Raw genomic sequence first — 22,753 nt, forward strand, 5'->3', positions numbered from 1 at the left:
GCGCTGGCTGTCCCGTTACTGCTGCACGCCCGGACGGAAGGGTCCGGCACCTCCCGCCGCACCGACTGCGCTCCGGCCCGGCCCCTGCACAGCGGGGCAGCTGCTCCCTGCAGGCGGGAGGTGCGGGATGAGGCGGCGGCCAGGCGGGGCCTTCCCGCGGGATCAGTTCCCCAGCTGACTGACGCTGCCACCTCAGCAACCGGAGCCGCGCCCCACGAACCGAAGCAGCCCGCCGGTACCACCCCATGAGCGACGGGCGGGACTGCCAATAGCAGCGCGGGAACCGCTCCCTCAGCGCTGATAAGCGTTGTGATTGGTCCTCCGCTGAGTGGTGGCAGTGGCTCTTGCCAATTGAAGGGAGGCCTAGGGCAGCTTTCCCGTTGGCTAGTCAGGCTGTCACTCTTTGGGACGCCCATTAGGAAGCAGTTTCTGCTGCCCTCCGCCGTTGGCTGCGTTCCCTGAGTACCTCACTCATTGGGCGGTCTACTTGTTCGGCCCTCCTCTCTTACCATGCGATTGGCCACAGCGCTCCGCTGCTCCCGCGACTGGCTGAACCGGCTGCTGCCCTTCCCCGCCCTACCACGGTTTGCCGAAAGTCCCGCCCACCCGCTGATGTTATTGGCTGTTTGTGCCGTAGCCCACAGCCCATTGGCTGTTGGGGCCGCCCCTCACGGTTTCTCTCGGAGGGGCGGGCAGAGGTGGTGCTTGTGGCGCTGCTGCCAGCCGGTCGGCCATGAGCACCGCCCCTGCCTAGCCCGGCCCAGCCCAGCCCCGCCCAGCCCAGCCCCGCCCCGCCCCCCCGGCCCAGCCCCGCCTGGCGGCCGGCCTTCGGCTCCGGCTTCCCTCACCTCGGGCCGCCCCACCGCCGCCAGCGCCAGCAGCTACAGCAGCGGAGGCAGCGGCGCGCCCCGCCGCAGGGGAGGATGAAGGTGACCGTGGACTTCGAGGAGTGCCTGAAGGACTCGCCGCGCTTCAGGTGATCCGGGGTCGTGTGGGGAGACAGGGCCGCGGCATCGTGCTGGGGGGGGGCGGGCCAAGGAGCAGGGTGGGTGTCTGAGGGGTGACAGGCCGCGCCGCAGGCGGGGAGGGGCTGCGGGGACGGGATCTGTGGGCCCCGGGGGCTGACAGGCGGCGAGCGGTGGGCAGCCGGCTCTGAGGGGCGGGTTGGGCTGCTGTGGGGAGGTGTTTATGTGGGACGGGTGGTACACGGGATGCGGGGAGCGTGGGGGAGAGAGGCAGCGTGTGGGGAGGGCTGTCGCGGGCGTGTGTGAGGAAGGAGCTGTTGTGGGGCTCTGCAGGACACGGGGCCTGCTGGGGGATAGGGGGCTCTGAGGGGGAGGTCGAAAGTGCCCGGAAAAGGAGCAACGTGAGCAGTCTGTGAGGCTGGGTGGGCAGCGCGGGGTCTGGGATCATGCGGAGGCAGTCCTGGGGTCAGTCGCATTTGAGCGGGGCTGTGGGGTGCAAGCAGCTGCTCCAGGGAAGCTTCAGCCGCTGAAGCAATCAGTGCCTGCTTAGGCTCAGGAGTGTGAACTCCCTTCTGGGTCATCTGTGGCTCTTCAGAGCTTTGCTCACACTTCAGCTCCCAGTGTCTCCTACCTGTTGAATCTGCCCACTATTAGGGTGCCAGTACCAAACCAGCTCAGTATAACTTTACTTCCTGTTGTCAGGCCTATGCGTGTATTCTTTTTTTTTTTACCTCCTTGAGTAACCGTTTGTTTGTTGTTGCTGGAGGCTTACTTCTTCTTATGTTGGGCAACTTTCCCCTTCATCTTTCCCGTGCTTTTTTTTCTCATTCTCTCTGTATTTTTTGCATTTGTATCTACTCAACATAATCCCACCCTTCTGTTGGATGCACGGCTGGTCTGTGCACTCAGGCCTGCTTTCTGTGCCTGGTGTCATCCTGCTAGCTGGTGGAGAGGCAAACAGCTTGGTGAGTGGATGTGATGTGTCACTGCTGAGCTCGTGTTTGGTGAGTCTGTGGCTCTGTGGTTAGTGCAGACAGGGTGAGCTCTGGCTGCTGAGGGAAACAGTCCTGCCCTTCCTCTGGTCTCTGGCTCTGTGTTCACGCCTCCTCTTTGTGTCGGCTTTAGCAATCGTGTGGTTCTGGGATGGGGAGGAAGTTGGAGAAGGTTTGAATGGCTTAGCCCTGGCAGAAGCTGGAGTTCCTGTTCTTCCCTCCTTTGCTCCTGTGCATGCTGCCAGCTTGTCCCTGGCTGCTTCTGCCACAGTTTTTTATGGTGACCGTGACTTGCATTGTTGGACCCTTCAATGAGCCAGCTGCCCTGGCAGAAGAGACTGGGTGGTTTTCTGCTAGGTTAGTGAGTTGAGTCAGCATTGCAAGGGGTCTGAAAACCACTAAAGCTTATGGGGAGGAGGAATGGGAAACTTAACTGCCAGAAGCAAGGCTAGATGAAAACACTGAAGAGCAGGACTAGCTCTGAGGCAGGAGGGAGCTTTTACATAGGCTTAGCTGTTCCACAGAACTTTATACTGAAATGGACATACAAGCTAGTAATTGTACTTTCTGGCAAAATTATGTGTAATGTGTTTCCATCCTGTTTGACAATGTAGTTTTAGATTGGCTTAATCTAACAATAGCACTGTGCCATTAAATAGAATTTTGTTGTGCTGTTTTTTTAATTATTGATACCAGATGAAGTATAGAATGAACTTGAGAGCACAAGATACTGTGACTAAAATTTGTGAGTTGAAGTGTGCTGCTGTCTTTTCAAGTTAAGACATAGTTGTTCATTTGAACTCATTTTGTATAGTTCTTTTTCTCCTCAATTCCTTTTCTTCAAGGAGAGAAGCTGCAGAAAACCCACTGTCAGAATCTTCTAGCACATAGTGATCTTTCTAACAGTTTCTGGTACTACTACCTTTGAAGAAATTGCAGAAAACCTTATGGTGTAATGACTTGATACCACCAAAACATCCTGCCAAACTTTAACTGGCAGGAAGTGGTTAAAATCATGAAGTAAAAATTCTTTAGTGTTTCTGAGAAAAGTTTTTATCTTTTGTTATTAGTTGTAAGTATTTGCCATTTTAACTTCGGTCATTCTTCCTGTTTGTATGAATTATCTAAACCAAATACTTAAAACCTTCTAAATAAAGTTTACTGACGGGGTTTTATTAAGGGATAGTGTAGAACAAGGTCATTGCAAAGTCCTAGTGTTTTTGGAGGAACTAGTGTGGGCATCCAGCACTGTCCTGTGCTGTGTTCCTTATCTTACAGTGAAGCAGAAGTGTAGCTTTCTCTAGACCTTGTTGAACAGGTGGGTGTAGTCTCTGTCCTTCTCCTCAGTATACCTGTTGGAGCAGTTAAATAAACCTGTTGGGAGGCATATAGTTCATAGAAATGTCATAGTTTACTTTTTCATAGTTGTAGAGAGAACTGGAAGGACGTGGGTGAATCAGAGTTCCTTAGTCACTAAATCCCTGTTTTCACAGGGAGATACTTAATTAAATAATTTCAAACGTGCTACTGCACACAGCCTCAGACACATGGCTTTCATGCTTATCTGTTTTTCTTTAAGTTTGTGTTGATTTCTTTTGGCTTTAAGATGTAATTTGGAATATCATAGTTAGCCATATCAAAGGAATAAAGGTTTCCTTGCTTAAAATGCATATGAAGGGAGCAGGGGTGCTTGTTGTTGAGTTACTGATAAAGATTAGATAATAATGCTTATAAAGATTCATGTCAGAAGTATGGTGGGTCATTTCATAGTAAGGCATGTCTTTTTTTGTGTCAGTAGATAAATAAATCTTTGCATTATAAAACCTGCAGCAATGGTGGCTTTCCATCACCAGAGTTGTAAACATGTGGCATACCAGATCAGTGTGGGGTTGGAAACTTTGGGTTTAGAAACTGATTTTGAAATGGTTAATGGGAAAGGGCATTTAAACCTAGTTTGAAAATCAACTTGCTCAAATCACATGCTTTTCCTTCATGACTCCCTCTTTTAAAGCACGGAGAGACCAAAGATCTAACAAGGAAATGGGTTTGCAGTTTTCTTACAGTGTGTCAGGGACTTCCCATCAAATGAAGAAGTTGCTTGGGGAGGGGCCTAGCAGCAGTCCTTGAGTAGTAAGAACTGAGCTGTGCTGGCAAGAATTCCTGGAGTGGGTTTTTGATATACAAATAGTATTATGAAATAACACTTTCTAATCATCTTTAGGCAATAAGAATTTCAGTTTCAGAGTTTAGTGGTACAGGCTTTTACGTTGACTTCACGCTTTCATTTTTTTCTGCTTGTAACTAAGAACGTTTTAATGAACGAGGTATGCATAGTAACAGCCACGTGAATCACTCTGAACCTAAATGTTTAGAAATGAGAAGCAAGTCTTAAGTGGTGTGGAAATATATCTGCAGTAAGTAATGGGTAATAATCTTTATAAATAATAGAAAAAGCAAAAATCTGTTGCTTCTGATGCGTGCAGTGTAAGAAAAAACCTTCAGCCAGTTCCAGTCTTTAAAAAATGCATCAGTAAAAAGCTGTGTATTTTTGAGAATTTTTGTCCTTTTCTGTCCACTGTTGTTGAAGTTTAGTTTAAAATATTTAAAATTTAATTTTGTATTCACTTTCTGAGACCCCAGCTGCAGAACAGATGATGGGTGTATGAAGTAGTTGAATATAAATGAAACTGTTACCAATTACCATTCTCAGTTGAAGTTTATAATTGGTAGTTTCTAGGTAGAACTGGTGGTTATAGTGTATTCCCTTTCGTGGGACTTTTCTGGGGTGTCTTTCATTTGGAGTGAACTAAAGCACTGCTTTCTGCAGGCCAGCCTGCTGGGTGAGTGTGGCTTGTCACTGAAGTTCTCTGGTGCCTGTGCTGGTTTTCTTGCCCTCTGACTCTGATTCTGGTCCAAGTGGGGCCGTTTGAACTGCCCCTCACCCTTAGATAGGGAGTACCTCAATAGGGCACTCATGCCACTTTTATGGCTTGCTTTTATTTTCTCTCTTCTTTAGTAATGTGTAACCAAAGTTTAATGGCTAAAACATGTTTCGTCATTAAGACTGTTAAGTCACTTTAAAATACCAGTAATATTAGAAAGTGACTTATTTAACTGATTTGTAATAGGTCTTGTTCAGTAGTCAGAGAAATTATCTTACGTGCCTAACCCAAGTACTTTTGTGTGCTTAGTACTTTCTGAAGCAAATTTCTAAATTGGAGCATCAGTGAATTTGTCCCCTCTGTGTTGACTTCCAGCAGGCACAGTGCTGCAGTGCAGTCTGCTGCCTGACCTGCTGCCTTACAGCACTGCCAGCAGTGAGTAAACTAAAATTATGCAGCATGGGTTTGCAGCATGATTAGTCTGTGTGTGGTTGTGGTACTGTGGTACTGCTGAAATCAATGAGGCTGGTTACCTGGGTAAACTCAGCCACACTTAAGGTGTTAAGAGGTATGTGTCTGCATACAAAACTTGTTTATTTTGATCAGATTTACCTGGCTATTCTAGGAGGAATTTCCAAAGAAATCTTTGGTATGGACTTCCTGCCCTTGGTGCTTAGAATTGAGAAGCAAGTTTATAGCTTAGTTGGCAGGGCAGAGTGGAAGATATTGCAGAAGAATAGAAAAAGAAAGATACAGGAAGTTGAAAGAGAGAGCTACCAAAGCTTTTTTGTAAGTTTGCATGTATCATTTTTTATAGTTACATGGGTTTTATGCTTATGGTTTCCAGTATGTGATTGTAGAACAGCACTTTTCATAGCTGAAGTGTAGTGATATGGAGGACAGTCTTACCAGGATGCTGCTGAGTTACAGGTGTACAGCATCTCTCTCCATACTGCTAAGGGCCTGGAGGTAGTTTAACAGAGTGCTTCTATTTCTAGATTTCTAATTCTTTGCTTTGTGGAGATTACGATGAATTATCTGTTCTGGCCAATGATAAATCTATGACTACCTAAAGAGAGGGAAATGTATTGGGAGATAGGACTCAATGTTTGTTTTCTTCTAGGGTCATCATAGTAAAGAAGTTTCATTGAAGATCCCTCTCTTCATGAAAATCTCGCACATTGAAATCTTCTAAAGATTTTCAAATATAATAAATTTTACATTCCTTCCTAATGGCGATTAGAGAAGTGTGTTGTGAAATTCGGCTGTCTTGATTTTGTTAGTGCACCTAAATAGTTTCAATAATAATAAATAAAAAGTTGGCTGTCTTAAATTAAAAAGCATAGAGTTTTTTTAATAGTGACCATGATTGCTTCTTTGTTTGATTATGATTTATGTTACGTACCAGCAAACTGAAAAATCTTAACTTTATCTGAAATTGCTAATAGGAACTGAGAATGTTACTTTCCTTGGTTTTGTCTTTTTAGGTTTTTATCTGGCAATGTTTGAAAAAACCCACACACTGAGAAGGGATCTTAGAGTAGAAGCAGTTGCAGAATCTGCTGGCTATTGTAATGTTGCTGTAGCACAGCAACAGGATCAGTTGTTGAAGAACTGATATTAATTAAGCAAGTGATGATCTTTAATGATTCAGTTGCAGAATTAGAAAGATGGCTTATTTACTGCATGAGTGTGCACAGTGTAACTATAATTATACAAGCTCTAACAGTCATTTAAGTTTTAAATGCAGATTTGAATAGGTTTGCTTCTTTAGCTTGGAGTATTTCATTTATGTTGGCTTAGCACATCTCATGTAATTAAATTAATTATTGAAGTTATGAAGATGATAGTTTTAATATTTGGGGGGGGGCATAATATCAACGGTAACATCTCTGGAAAGCAGGGTTAGTAAACAAAACATTTGTTAGGAAGGTGGCTTCTGTGAGATAGAAATCTGTCTATCTTGGACTTGGTGGTTTTGGAGTAGCTTTGTTTTTTCCAGGATGCATTTGTGAAATAGGTGACCACCAAATAGCAAATGTGCTGATATAGCTATGTTAGCATAGTGTCCTCTCATCTCTTTTTCAGGTTTAACTTCCTGACAACCTTGTACTCAGAAATGTGTTATTTAGAGTCAGCATTTTCCTGTTCTTACTTCATGCAGTGAACAATATGATTTTAAACATAAGTTACTGGTTATTTTTTCTATAGGAAAATGTTCTAAAAAGTTCCCAAAGCCAACTTTATCCTGATAAATCCATGCTTAGATTGTAGAAAATGGGTCTGAAGGATCTCATCAATGTTTATAAATATCTGAAGGGTGAGTGTCAGGAGGATGGGGTCAGACTTTTCTCTGTGGTGTCCAGTGACAGAACAAGGGGTAGTGGTCACAAACTGGAACACTGAAGATTTAACCTGAATATGAGAAAATACCTCTTTACTCTGAGGGTAACAGCACTGGAACAAATTGCCTAGAGAGGTTATGGGATCTCCATGCCTGGAGACATGAGAAAACCTACCTGGATGTGTTCCTGTGTAATCTGCTCTAAGGGATCCTGCTCTAGGATGGAGGTTGGACTAGATGATCTCTAGAGGTCCCTTCAAACCCCTACCATTCTGTACTTCAGTCAAAATATCTTTATTTTCATTGACTACAGAAATTATAGTTTACAGTGCCAAAACCCCTTTGACTGGGTTTTGATGCAGGCCTTTCTACCTAAATCAATTAGTTTGGCATCTCGAAGAGATGCAAACACACAAGTGTCATAAGGGAATTAGGAATACAAAATAAAACAAAACCAACCTCAAAACACACCAAAAAACCTTGTGTGATTACTTCTGGTTTACACTGCCTTATATTTACATGGGCAGGAAACTAATGTAAGGTAAATCAGTTATTTTGTTTTGGTCCACTGTGCATAACTTATGCCTGTGTAGAGGAGAAATAAAATCTATGGGATGATGCCCTGTGGACATTTTGAAACTGATAAGACACAAGAATTGACTAAGAAAATTATTTAGTGTAAAATAGTACCTTCAAGTGTTCTATGAATGAGAGGAGGTTATGAACAGAGGAGAAAACTGTCATAGGGCAGGTGAAATTGCTTGTGTGGCATGAACTTTTCTGTGAATCAGGCTTCTGGTTTGATATTCTAAATTAGAGATTTTTTGACTCTACGGTATGCAGACAAAATGCTTTTGAATATTTTAGAGTTCATAAGTCTGGTAATAGGGATTTAAATAGGTGTGTTGTGGTTTTGCATGAGATAATTTAGCAATAGTCAGTGCGCACACAGACAAATTACTTTTTTCTTTTCATAAATTTCAGTAACAGTAATTAAAGGAAGACCTCTGCCAACAATTTTCGATGAATAAACAAAAGAGCTAGTGATCAGTTTGTACAATGTGATTTTGAAGTTTCTAAAGTTGCAAAATGTTTTTTTCTTTTAATCTGGATATAATACAAAGAGAAATTGGAGAAGCTATATGTAGTGGTTAATTCTGGCTAACAAAATTTTAAAGAAAACAAGTTCAGTGCAAGAGAATTCCAGATTTCCATCTTTCTGTTTGCCAGATGTTAATTGAAGTAGGAGCATGTGGAGATAGAACACAGTCAACATATCTGTGTATTTTAAATATCCCAGTCTTTAATTATTAATAATTGCAATTATTTCAAAAAACAGCATCACTTCTGTAATACTGTGGATCAGGTAACAGATTTTTGTGTACCAGTGTTTAGAATGATGTCTTGTGGATTTAAATTTGAGTCTTAATTCACTCCTTTGTACAAAGCAAAGATGTGTTACCAGAGCCTGACTTCTGGCTGTGAATGTCATCCCTTCTGCCTGACAAACCAGATGGGTGGAATTTGATCTGGGAGATGGGGCTTTGTTTTCTGCTCCACAGTCTCTACCCAGGGGGTCACTGAGTCTCTCCCGGCTTCCTCTCCACTGCAGTGATCCCAGCTGTGTTCAGGGCTCCCTTGGCTGCTTTGCACTGAGCTGGTGACTGGTGTGAGCTGGTGCCAGGAGACCAGTCCCACCCTCTGATGCCTTCTTAGACTCCATCTCTCCAGTGTTTCCCTTGCTGCTATAATTGCTCATCATTTGGCAGAGGCAGATTGAATGTTGGTTATTGGTGAGATAAAAAGGTTCAGCTTGCGTGTGAGGGTTTTTTTTTTTATTTTTTATTTAGAGTACATCATGAAAGTAGACAGGCTCTCAATTTGACTGGATTCTTCTTGTGACCTTTAATGTAAAGAACATGTTATGTTATCACAACATCATTGGTTTTCTGTAAAATGCTGTTGCTAATATACTTTAGATGACCTGAGAGTAAGAGCTGGGTGGGTGAAGATGAAAAATAACTCGGGTGGAGTAGTGTTGAGCTTTGTGATTTTTAACTGGGACTAGCAGAAGGCATGAAAAACTAACTGCTCAACTGGAATTGTTTTTTATATCTTATCTTCCCTAGACTTTTAGCATTCATGTAAGTTGGTTGGAGTTCCTGCCTGTGTGTGTGTGTGTGTGTATACAGGAAGAGTATAGCTCATCTCATCTACTGTGTAGCCATCTTGTCTTAAGGCTGATCTTAGCTTAGGCTGCTTCAAATACTAATGAGGATTAATAATTGTATCCCAAGTGGATATTCCAAGTTTTTTGTTTTAGCCATATGTCAGGATAAGGTGAACTGCACCCTGCTTTTAGTGTGTTTCTACTCTATAGTTTCCAGAGCTGATTTAGATGACTAACTCGGGTATCTGTGTGTAGATATCAGTGTTTGATTGTATGAAGCTTACTATAAGAACAGAAAAAATATATTGGCTTTGACAGTCAGGGTTGTTATTGGGGATATATGTTCAAGATGGCTGAGGATTCTCTGTTCCATTGAGGATGCTACTTCTGGCTGAATTGGTGTGCTGCTAAACTGGAGTCTGTTTATAAAATATACACACACGCGCATACTCTCCTTGAAGGATTTTTCTCCAAAAGACTATCTGGTTTGTGGAGAATGATTTTTAAAATACTAGTGTACCTTCCTGGAGTGTTTTCTTTTGTCAGGTATCTTGATTTTGAAGGATAAATCTGCCTGTTTATTCTATCCTACTTGATTTATCCCAAAGTGAATGATAAAAAATTACGAGATGAAGTGTTAGATGTGCCTACTCTTGAAATATATCTGCTATATCATAACTATTGATCTTGCAAGATCAGTATTTTATTTGAAAATATTTGCAGTTGATTTGAGGTGAATAGTATGTAGCTAATGAAAGATATCTAAACTGCTGTTTGGTTGAGAGGGAGCTTACCTGCAGTTAGCATTGATAGATGAATGAGAGCCCTGGGTCTTTTAAAAATCTCTTGATGACTAAAACTAGTGGGAGAAAAAGATACTAAATGTACCCAAAGACTATTTAAACTTTTTCCAGGGCTGTGGGTGTACCATATGCATTTTGTGTTCTGTTGGGGTTTTTTTTTTGTTTGGTTTGGTTTTTTGTTTTTTTTTTTGGGGGGGGGGAGTGAGGGCTGTTCTGTTTATAATATTCCAAGTACTTATTCTTTGCTGCATCACCCATTATCACATGAGAGAATTGAAGAAGAAAGGAGATTTTTTCTTCCAAATGTGAAAGCAGTAAATTTGAGGAAAACAATAATATGCTGCATTTCTCTCTTTTCTTACCCTGTTGGTTATGTATTCTGCTACCTTGAGGTTGGATTCATCTGACTGGCTGCTTAAGGCAGAGGCATAAAGGGCAAACAAAGACTTTCTTTGCAATATGAAGAACAATAAAGCTACACAATACAACTATTAATTTGCATGTAAAATGCACTTGGGATACTGAGTGTGAGATGTATGTGTGTGTATGTACCTAATAGATGAACAAAAAATTTAAAAAAAATTCAAGTTATGAATTTGTTTATTGCAACAAAGCTACAATCCCTTTTGACTGTCAGAACATTGTGATTTTTGTGAAAGCATATTACCAAAATATTCAGCTTCTGAAATAGAAAAAAAGGGTAAATACATGCTGAGGTCTCAGACTTCATATGATATCTGAAAGTTTCCTCTTTTTGTAAAGATGATCTACCTGATATAACTGGAATTGTTGAGAGCTGATGAGATCTTGAGGCTAGTAAGTTAGGCTGTTGTGTTTAGGTGCAAGGTTGTCCTGTCTTGGATCTTTTGGAGTTGGTTGCTTGATGGTTATATTTATAGTTCTACCTCCTGACCTTACCACATATTTGAGATTCCAAATGTTGAAGTCCTTCATTCCTTCTTCTGCTTCTGTGTTCAAGCTCTTGGGTAGTTCCTGAGATGTAAAAGATTAAAGCAGCCCCGTGATGTTTGCAATTTTTCAGCAACAAGATTATGCACAGTACCATCAGTTTCTAGAGGTTGCTTTTTTTTTTTTTCCTCAGCATCTCCATACTGTACTCCTACATTCTTGTCTAGCAGTATGGCCTCCTAAAAAGCTTTTGTCTTATTCTTGATGTTGGAATTAGTAGTCAAAGTTGTGCAGGACAGGTGTTGGGAGGTGTAGCATTTTTACCTGAATCTGTGAAACCTTCATGGTCAACATTGAATCCCCACCTTGTTAACAGCTATGTACAGAATGAACACACAATGAATAAAACACACAAGCTGAAAAATTAAGAAAATCCTGCTTATCAAAATCTTTGTGGAAGAAAAGAGTTGATAATCTATTTAGAATTACTGGTTGTTACTCTCTCCTGGGGTAAAAAACTTATGGGAAAAATATTAAAATTACTTGGAAATGAACACTGGTGGACATTTCTAGTAATTTACTGGAAAAATAATGAGAGAAAAAAACTCAAGAATTTGGGCCCAGCAGGTATCACAAATGTCCTTACAGACTGTAAATGATACATATGTTCTACTGCAAATTTAGTGGTGATTTTTCAACCATATACATAGAGTGCAATAGAAGACTGATTTGACTGTAATGCTTATTATCTTTTGAGCCATATGTAGTCTCACAGTAAGGAACAAATCAAGCGAAGCATGCGTCTTGAAGGGATTTGTTCTGTTGCTTTGTTATATCAAACCCCATACAAATTCGTGGGCATGAACTGAACTTTGTAGGTGGAGAGGATCTTAAACTGGTACCAACAGGCAGACTTTTGCTTTAATCATTAAGTACATTCAATAAATAGCCTTGTGTTTTTTCATTTCCTTAAAAAGAGGAGAAGTCTGACTTGGGAGGACTCTCCTAATACTGAGGACCTGATTCTTGTTTCTTTGCAAAAATTTGAAATATGGGTAGTGCTTGACATAGACCTGAAAAATACTTAGCTTATTCATCAGCATGATGATCTTCAGTTTGGGAAATACATTTTCATATTTCAATCCACCAAGCTCATGGAAAATTTCTTAGATTTTGAGGTGAAGGTACAGAGAATGTCACACTTCTGATTCAAAGTCCTGCTGTTCTTGTAAAACTTCCAAGCTATTGAGAAAGCATTTTGTGGCAATGACTGAAGAAGTAATAATGTAAGGAGTACCATGACTGAGGAAGTTTATCCCGGCATGTCAGGGCATTTCATCATTTGTTCCTCAGCATGGAAGGGCTTTGTGCCAGCAGGGAAAAATCTCTGTAGTGCCAAAGCAAGACATCAATTGACTCTGTGACAAGCTGCAACAACGTTCTTTCTTCAGACCATATTAATGGTCATGACACATCTTAGAAATTATAAAACTCTTCTTGTATGTATCCATGCTGTTATCCAAGGTTATTAGGCCTTATTGTTCAGTCTGTGGCTACTTTGTCCCTCAATATGCCATGTTTCTTTTTTAATCTGTTTTTCTGATGCCATTGTACATTTATCAAATGTGTTCCTTGTTAGTACTTTGGTTCAGATGCCTCTGGATACCTTTTTATGTCTATTTATGGATGAAGGAAATCAAATGAAGTACACAGTGATTGGAAGGAGGAGCTGGTACACTGAAGGATAGGTTTGCCATTCATAAGGACCTCAGAAAGTCAGAGGAAAGCACTGGTAGAAAGCTTCTGAAATTTAACCAAGACAGATGTAAAGACATTATCTGTAAAGGAACAACCCATGAATGCAATCACTAACAGGAACTGTTGATAAGCAGCTCCATCACCAATTTTGTTTCAGTATGATAACTGGGATCAAAAGGATTGCCTGTCTTGCCTGCCCTTTCATCTGAATCTGGGCAGCACAAGTTGAAACCTCTAGTCTAATACTGCACAAAGATATAGCATGAGTGCCTGGTAATTTTTGGCATAGTCTAGAATTGTGATACCACAGATATTTTGCAGCTGATCACTTATTATCTGTATTGGGTTTGTACTTAACGTGAGAGTTAGAATTATCAGTCTCTCTACTTTAGCCAGTTATAAGCCAGCTTTATCCATCTTTGACCTTGCACTTAGTGATCTGGATGTATCTTTGTGACTGCTTTTCAGTTTTCCTAATGTCCTTATAGTTTAAAATGCAATTGAAGAGGACAAAGGGGAGTTAATCATATTACCATTTGCTTGTTGGTTCATGTTCAATGTTCTCTGTTCCTCAGAGGCTGAATTGTTCTCTACTGGCAGTGAAGCATGTTAGTGCTTCTTTATTTACACATCTGACAAACAGCTGGTGCCACAAAATTATACAGCAGTAAATGAAAGAAAATGTGGATGTTAACCGTACTTAAATATGTGTACTTTGATTTAGCTATTGATAATTTGTCTGGTTTTGGATATCACCTTTACTCTATTGAACTGTAGTGGATGTTAGTTGAAAGGGCAGTAGATCTGCAGCGAGTTCAGTTGTGCACTGAAGGGCTGTTCTGCACAGATGATGTGTAAGTAGGAAAACTGTCTTTCCAAGATTTGAACACAAGACTTCAGCAGCAATGTTGTTGAAATTGTGATGTTGAGAATCTGTTGTTCCAGTTTTTATGGGTCCAGACACATGAATGTATACAAAAGTCCCAGTCTGAATAGCAGCTGATTTTGGGTACTTTTTCCTCTTCTTCTGAAAGTATACTCAAGAAGTCAATTGAAGATTCACACTTTATACTTCCTTTATTTAAAAAATAAAAAAAGCCAAACCAAAACAACCTCAAACTATAGAAGAATACTTATTAATGGTCTTTTATTCTTATGAATGTTTTTTCATGGTGGGATGTGTTCTAGAACTGACAATAATTGTTAATTACCCATAGTGCCCTCTACTATTCCAGTTTGGTATCTCTCAGCATCTAATTTATAATCCCTACTGGTACTGGCCTCCTCACCCACAGGAACACAGTGTGAAAGCACAAACTAGCATATGATAAATGAGTGAAAGACTAAAGGCAGGATGTGGCTTTAACAGATTTGATTTGAATATCTGACTTTGAAAGCATTGACCATTGTCACATTTTACACTGTAAAAGTAAACAGGCCAGGCAAACACTTGTCTGTTGCCACAGTGTTCTTGACATTACAGTCATCAGTGTATTGTGGTTTGGTCCAAACTGAGCTATTTCCTTAGCATTTGTCTGCAGCTTGTGACCTAAGAGGGAATGATTCTCTTTCCAGAGGGGACTTCAGCTGTCATCCTTGTTTGGTTCCTGGGATTCTTGGAGCCCTGTAGTACCCTAACCTGGAAGCATGTCTTTCACTGGGCACTTAATGGGACTGCTTTGGTGCACACCAGAGAGTTCAGCTTTCTTTTGTTCTGTGCTGAGCTTCATAATGGGTGACATCTTCATTCAAGAAGGCTGCTAAGTCAGGCCTTGAGTTTTCTTCCATGATCTCCTGTATTTCTTCTGCATTGCAGCTGTGCAGGAAACTTTATTTAGCAAACTGATCTGTGTTTTAGGAGGGTTGGTGGAGGAGAGGAGGAACAACAGAGAAGAGAAACATATTTCTGAGAGTTCTTGTTACAAAGCATGAAGTAGTTGTAACTGTTCTGGTTTTGTGCCTTGCCATACAGTGTTTGAACATATTGGGAAGCCACAGATGTTTGACTTTGATTCATACACTGGGGCAGTTTTGATCCTTATTCCTAATGCCAAAACCTTCTGGCTAAGGTCACCCTGATGCAAACCCTGCTCCCAGGTCCCACTTCACTAAGAAGCAACATTTTTGGTTACATGTCAGGTCTGGCACTTGGCCCTCAGCTGTTTTATGACCACTTCCTGTGTTTATAGCTGGAGACTGGCTCTTGGCTGTGGCTATGAGATGTACTCAGAATTGCAACAATTTTCTGTGAACTTCAAGTAATTCCTGACACAGATGTGTGAGAGAAACAAATGCACCTTTGTATTCTGTGGCTTAAAAAAATATAAAAGTAAGAACTAGGGTAGTGTTAACATAGTTCAGCTCAGATGAGCTGTTCTTAGTGTTTCCTAATCCAGTATGAAAATTATTTCAGTGACTATATAGTGTTAATACATATATATATACACACACATATATATATATTAATGTATGTACTCTAATAGGCTGAGGACAGCCTCCCTGTGGTTCTTACGCTTGTAATTCAATGTTGGTCTAATACTCTGAATATATTTGTATGAGAATAACCCTTCTACTAGTTTTTATGTGGTGGAAACAGTGAATGTAGACAGTTCTATGCAAAGAAACAAAGAGCTGAAATGGGGCTATGCTGGAACCTAATAGCTGTTTGATCCACATCCAGCTGTAGTGTCCAGATTTCCATCATTTTGCTATCATATGGCAGTGGTGGGAAACAGCCTGAAGAACTAGCCTGGTGGTTTTGGGGCTTGTGGTCATTTGAAGATGAATCAGGTGTTGGAGGGGCTGTCTCCCTTCTCGCATATCTCTGCCAGCTGTTCTGTTGTACTTCTCTTTCAGTTGAACTTGTTCTGTCTTAAAAGTTCCTCCTTGGCATATGGCTTTAATTATTGAGCACAAGTGTGTTCATTCTGCTTGCTGTAACTCCTTTATGTCTTCTTCATCTTGACTCTCGGACTTAGCTCATTAAGCCCCGTGGAGCTGGAACTCTGCTTGTTAAAAACGCTAAAAAAAATTCATTTCAGATCTTCCTGCAGTTTTGTAAACAAGCTACTTAATCATGCTTTTATGTTAATGCCAAGGAAACAACTAAAAGTTGGTTTTGCTGTCATTATAAACAAACGAATACAAAATTGCATTCTAAATATTGAGATACTTTTCCTTCCTTTAGTGGTTGTTTTGTTATTCTGTTTCTCTGTAATGCTGTCTGAAGTAAGATTTAACTCTAGACACTTGAATGAAAGTTAATTTAGGAAATAAAATAGAGAAAATAAAAGAGAAATTGATGTTGCCTGAAATCCTTCATGGTCTGAAGCTGGAGAAGAGGCAGAAGCCAAAACGTAACTGTGCAGGAATGTGCTTAGATATAAAACCTAGGATGTAACTGTGGGAATGCCTTAGATACAGAAACAGGAATGCAACTATGTGTTGGTGAAATCTGCAAAAAGCTGGCAATGTCATACTGAATGTTTGAAAGCTTGCAAGCCAGTGGTAGGGGTTTTTCACAACTTTTCTTGTAAAAACTGCTTTTTCTGAGTTTGAGGCCAAATTCTTGGTTTGTTTTTGTTTTGTTCTTGGCTTGAACTCATGTGAACTAGAATGGAATTAGCAAGAGACAGTAAAGCTGTGGTTCTGTGTCCTTTCCCCCCAGTGGTCAAGCTGGCTTAAGAAACTGCTTCTCCAAATTGTACTTCCCTGCCTGTCTCAATTTTTCCAGGAATATTTTTTTGTTGGAGTGAAATATGAAGTGTCTCTGATCCAATTTTCCAACAAGCATTACAGAAAACTTCCTGTTACTTTTTTTTCCCAAGGCGGACAACTACTGGTGAACAGTGGGGCTCCATGAGCAGTAATACTGGAATGACTGAAAGAATGAGGTGCCCTGTGATGGGAGCAAGGGATGGGAATACAGCTGTTCCTCCCAGCCTCTGTAATGTGAAATCCCAGCTGAATAGATTTTTGTAGCTTAGCATTCATTGCCAGAAATGAGTACATTCAAGCTCTCAAGGCAATAGCCTGGTGGAACAGCAGCGTTCATGAACTCTCTGAACCAGGCATCATCCTTTCTTAGTCTATTTTTTCAGGTAATGATAAGCAAGGAAGGAGCTGTCAAAAGAAACATCAGCAGAAAAGTTAAGCTTTAGAAATGCTTAATGAAAACAACTTTCACTGGCAAGTAAAATTTGACTGGCCTGAAAATTGCAATAAGTCTACTCTAGAGGCAAATGATATTGACAACTGTGCCATCTAGACTTCTTGATGAATAAAGTTCCATCTGAAATGTTTGTAACTAAGTTATATGTTTTATCAGTCATGTAGCTTTTTATACTGTAAAATTTTCTGCAGTTCTTGTAGTTTTCTAAAATCTTTGCTGTTTCATGGTTGAAATTTGGGTGGAACAGTGATTGCAATAAATGGGTTAAGTTAATGTGTCCCTGCCCCTTCCCCCAGTCCCAGCATATTTTTCTGTAAAGCTTTATGGGAATCTATTTTTTAACCACACAGGGCAGCTTTAGAAGAGGTAGAAGGAGATGTGACAGAACTGGAACTGAAACTTGACAAGGTAAGCTTTTTAATTCAGCAATATTTGTTCTGAAAAATATAAGAAGTTATGGTTGGATTTTATTTCCAAGTTCATAGCTGGGAAGAGGCGGTGGCTGCCGACCAAGTGTTCTGCCCTTGCTGGGGGAAGGGATCTGGGTCGAGTGCTCAGCGGGGCCCTGGAGACCTGAGCTTGAATAAGAGCAGCAAGAGCCAGGGTGAACTCATCTCTCCCCCAGCTGAGGGTTGGGTTGTGCAATCCCCTCTGGCCCCTCACACTCATGTGACTCAGCCCCACAGTGGGGGCCGCATGCAAATGGATTCAGCTTTCTTGTGGGTTGTTAAAAGCCAGGGGTTGGCTGTGCCTACACTGAACGCTTATGTTTTATGGCAACTGCATGCTGTGAGGACATCTGGATGCTCTTTGCTTTAGAGATTTAAAGTCAATACTTTCTGAAGTCTTTGGTAGTCTGCAGCACAGTCGCAGAAGGATAAGAATAGATATGCTTATTTTGTCTGGAGGACTTAAGAGCCATAAAATTAATCCTGCTTTTTGCCATGCTTTGTGCATGTATCTAAAAGGTTGTACGTAAAGTCTTTTCAGTACCTTTAAATGCATTTATTTGTTTCTTAACCAGTAGTCATTTGGAGGCCTTTGTTCTTTCATTGCCAGTATTTTGAGAGCGACTCATTTTTTGTTTACATATATAGAAAGTCTCCTTTCCTTAGCATTTTGTGCTAGATGTTTAAAATTACTATTGCCTCTGTTTTAATGTGGTAGGGAGAGATCAGTTGTTAACTTTCTTAGCTGCATTTTGAGTAGCAATTTTTGTTCCTGCAGCTGCGAGTTGGCTTCAGAAAGAGTCAAAAGTCAGTCTCAAGTGTAGTGTTAATTCTGAAGACTTTTTGTTACTTCTTAAAATAACATTTCTAGCTTATGTAGTTAATAATGTAACCAGTTGCTCTTTCAAAATAAATTTAAGATACTTAGTTTTGATTTGGTGTGAACTGCCAGTACACACCAAGTGTGTGTACTCCAGTACACATACCGAGTGTAACCGAGTACAAGACACTTTTTTACTACAGGCGTGATGAATCTCTTTCGGTAGAATAAAGCATGTAAGTATTTAAAAGATCTAAAAGATCTATCTCAGAAGTTTTTTTTCCACCAGTCTAAAAGGGTCATTTTGAAGGGAAAAGAATTCTCAGATTCCTTGAGATATTATTCAGGGCCTTCCCCCAATCTTCTTGCAGGGGGCCAGTGTCAAGTATAGCATTCTATCATGTAAAAGCTGTAATTGTAGTATTCTTGCCCTGACACAGTATCCTAGTGCTCTTTAAGACAAAAATACCCAAACCCAATTGCTCCCCTGATAAGAGACCAAGTACAAAAAGTAAATATTTAAGTAGTGTAACTGTAATGTGCAGTACAAGTTATCTGGTACAAAGCTTAAAGTGAAAGCCAAGTCTCTTGAGTGAGTTGAAATAACTATGGCCTGAGGATAATGATTTGTTCAGTGTTGGTAACTTTTTCTGCTCAGTTACTCATACTAAACCTAGTTTTATTGTTCCATAATTGTGACGTTGGGCTACATTATCTGTGGGTTTTTTTTGGTCTGGAAGAGGATGCTGGCTTCCAGGTTGTGAACTCTACACAAACGTGAATTAAAAAAAAGAAGGTTTATGTTGATAGTGATTTTTCTGTTCATTGTTCAAGCAACTTGGCCATTCATCAGAATGTGGGAGCTGCTCTGTTTTCTTTTTTTGCTAAGAGGATCTCAGTCAACATAAAAACTACTGGGTCAATAATGCAGGAAGGTCACTTGGGTGGTCTCCTTGCCCCAACATGGGATCAAATGCTACTATGTTATTCTTGATGAAAATTTGTCTGACACCCTCAAAATCTTTGAGGTGAAGGTTTAACCTGGTTGTATTCTCAGTTTGGGTTAGAGTAGGGATCACAATTATAATATAGCTTATCTCAAATTAGCATCTTGGTGATTGTACTAATCATTTCTTTGTTTAATGACAAAGTGCATAAATGGTTCAGGAAGCAGAAAATGTTTGTCACAAAATACTGACGGCTTTCATATCAGACTCTACAGTACCATGGAAGCTAAGGTGATGACTTCAGCACAGCACTAGGGATGGAAACCCATCAGAGACAGGCACTGATCTGTTGCATAAGTGGAAACAATTGATTTCACCTTGTGAGATGGCACCATCTTTCTTCAGTTCTGCTTTGTGCAGAAAATCTTTTGCTTTCTTGTGCCTCTCAATGAAACAATCAGTGTGGGGTTTTGTTGTTTGTTTTGGGCTTTTTGTTTTTTTGTGTTTTTCCTCTCAAACCATAAAACACATAATTTGCTGGGGTTCTAACTAATTATGTTTAGTTGCTCCACTTTCTGCTCTCATGCAGCCTTCTTTCTCCAAATAAGTGTGGACTCTCAGGTAACAACAAAAAAGAAAAAAAATCTATAGCGTAGATTTTCTCAGTGGCCAATCAGATGCTCAGTAAACTTGGATTTTAACTTTGGAAATATTTGTTTCTTAACACTGAACTAAGCTCAGTGTGTTTCATCTTTACATGGTGGTGTAAAACACTTCCACTTTGTCAATTTTTCCTTTTTAGCTGGTGAAGCTTTGTATTGCAATGATTGATACTGGGAAAGCATTCTGCACAGCCAACAAGCAGTTCATGAATGGAATTAGAGACCTTGCACAGTATTCCTGTAAAGATGCATTGGTTGAGGTAAGTTCTTTATGAGATGAAAGTGGAAGGAGAAAAGTGTAATTTAATAAGGGTAAAATTGCCTCTGGCAAGAGAAGGAGCTGAGGTTGATACTACTACTTGCCTTTTTGCTCCTTTTTATTTAAGATGTTTTGAGTGAGCTTGTTTTGACTGTGGTGCTTTGCAAGTGTGTATGCTGTTTAGTTTCAGCTTTAACCTGCAATGGCAAGAGATTTCCAATTCCAGAAAATATGTATTAGGTTAGGAATAGTCAACTTGGGAGGAGTGGAGAAGGGTTGAAGCTGTGAAGTCCTGTTTTCTTTGCTAAATGAAGGTGATCTGGTCATGGTACCCTAAGAGCCAGTTCTCTGCAACTTAATTCCCTGAGTTGATCTTAGGTTCTGGAACTGACCCTTTAATACACAGAAATTTTCTTTTTTAAATGTAAAGAGTCCACTTTGGTATAGACTCAGAGTGATGTCTTATTAGGCCAAATTGGAAAACAGAGTATTTCCTGTTTATGTTACTTGAAAATTAGGTATGATATTGTGTAATATGCAGTTAGTAATTATGCGCATGTTTCTGTGTATATCATCTATATTTAATGTCTGTAGTTCCTACAGGAAATCTGTGTGTACTGATGACTGCAATATAGGAACCAGTTTTTTTGAATACTATTATTAAACATTAGTAAATACTAAGTAGTGTAATATTAAAGATGGTAAATCAATGTGTCAAATTATGCAAATTTTCCATAGTTCAGGCATTTTGGTTAATTAGAATTTTTCCTGCTTTGCTTCAATTTAGTCCTATATATGCAGGCAGGTAGCAGTAATGTATTTTTGTTGCCTGCAGCTTCAATAGTTTAATTTGATATTACCCCTTTGTTCTCCTTCTAGCATAATGGTTATAGTTTAATAAGACATGCTAAGGTAAATCAGTTCCCAAGTTCTTCACTGAAAAGCTGTAAACCTCCAAAGTGTTGCTTTTATGCTGTGTGTTCGGCTGGGCTTAACTTAAACCAATTTGTTTTCCTTTTTTGCAGACCAGTTTGACCAAGTTCTCTGACACATTACAGGAAATGATCAATTATCACAATGTAAGTATTTCTAGCTGAAATATGACACTGATACCTTGCCTCCAGTTATATTTGGAACAGAATAATGATGAAGCTTTTCTTGTTGATAGTATTTGCAAAATCAGGGTTTTAATGGTATTATATGCTTCTCATTCTATAATTGTAGGTATTTTATCTGTGTTTTGTCTATGAAATATTTATGAATATCCCTTTTGCTGCAGATTTTTCTCTCTATCTTTTGTTTAGAATTTCTAAGCTTTGCTATCTTATGAGCTCAGTGTCAGATCTGTTCCTGACCAGTTTGGCAGTAGACTCATTGCAAGTGAGAAAAAGGTAAAGGAAGAAAGGAGAGAAAGGCATCCTCTGGAGAAAGGAGGGAGTGGTAGGAGATGGTCCCACTGAGACCCAGGTGTCTGTCTGTTTTGTTATATGAGGCTTTGCCATGTATGAGGCTGGGAACCAGACTAATGCAGCATCTTCACTGATCCAGCAGTGGGGGAGTAGCTTTAAGTAGCTTATGGCAAGTAGCCGTTTTCTTAGACTTGGAGTGTGTGAAAGGTTGTGTGTTGGAAAGGCTGTAAATCTAGTCAGATCATGGGCTGGGTACTTTTTTCTGGTCTTCTAGGGAAAGTGTATGTGTATGTCTTTTTCTGCCTAGCATTTTTTCCTCTTCATTACTGTATGCAAAATTACAAGGCTCATGTATCTGGGAGTCCACTAATCAGTTGAGTTCCCATCTGCTTATACTCCTTCAGTATTGATCTTGATTGGTGCACTCCTTGGGCACTGGCAAGCTTAAATGTCAGTAGTGGGAGTAGTCCTAGCATGACTTCCAGTTCTTTATTTTAGTTGTCTGTTTTTCTGGTTTCTCAAAGAGGGATAACAAACAGGATCTTCCAGTTGCTGCTGTTAGATATTGGACATTTCAGGCTGGAGGGTCCTCAGGACTTGTCTGGTTCAACTGCCTGCCTAAATACGGCTCAGCTCTGAGGCTAGAGCAGGTTCCTTAGAGCTTTATCCCATTGGGTGTTGAAAACATCAAAAAAAAATGGAGGCTGGGTGGAGGATATGGTACCACTGTTAATGAGTGATTTAAACTTGGTAATCTCTTCCATTCCTCAGTCTTTATAGAAAAGAGAAACAATCGGGTAAGGGTTTTGTTGTCAGTAGTTGACATTGCACAGCTTTTCATTTTGTGGATACAAAAACTGAAAATGAAAACATTTAAAGAAAACATTTGACCTGAAACTTGGAGTTCTTGACTTTCTTTTTCAGTAAAACTTTTTAACACTTGAAGATATTTACCTTTTGGACAAGATTATGTTCAATTGGTCCAGCTACTACTTCCTTGTGTTCTTTCACCTCTGTTTTTTTTTTTGTGATCATGCCTTGTATGTTTCCTTAATGCAGAGTGGAGAGTGTAGAGCAGTTGGAAATTCAGGCATCATTTGTGGCCTGCACAGTGATGAGCGTTAAAAGGATCTTCCCCAAATCAATTGACCTTTTCCATCCTGTTCTAAAATTCAAAGGGCAGATATGAAGCTGAATGAATGTGCTTTTTCAT

General features: G+C 40.3%; 1 protein-coding gene across 2 annotated transcripts in view; it reads left to right on the forward strand.

Annotated features, from left to right (window-relative positions):
* The first annotated feature begins 801 nt into the window (after positions 1-801).
* ACAP2 (ArfGAP with coiled-coil, ankyrin repeat and PH domains 2) overlaps positions 802-22,753 on the forward strand; it is a 58,312-nt gene continuing 36,360 nt past the window's right edge. For both annotated transcript variants that reach the window (XM_030455972.1, XM_030455973.1), the window contains exons 1-4: positions 802-976; positions 17,345-17,402; positions 20,013-20,132; positions 21,157-21,210. In XM_030455972.1, the coding sequence (XP_030311832.1) occupies positions 924-976; positions 17,345-17,402; positions 20,013-20,132; positions 21,157-21,210 (285 nt within the window). In that variant the 5' untranslated portion in view covers positions 802-923. The remainder of the gene's footprint in view (positions 977-17,344; positions 17,403-20,012; positions 20,133-21,156; positions 21,211-22,753) is intronic.

Source organism: Calypte anna, chromosome 9, assembly GCF_003957555.1.
Source record: "Calypte anna isolate BGI_N300 chromosome 9, bCalAnn1_v1.p, whole genome shotgun sequence".
NCBI classification, from domain to species: domain Eukaryota; kingdom Metazoa; phylum Chordata; class Aves; order Apodiformes; family Trochilidae; genus Calypte; species Calypte anna.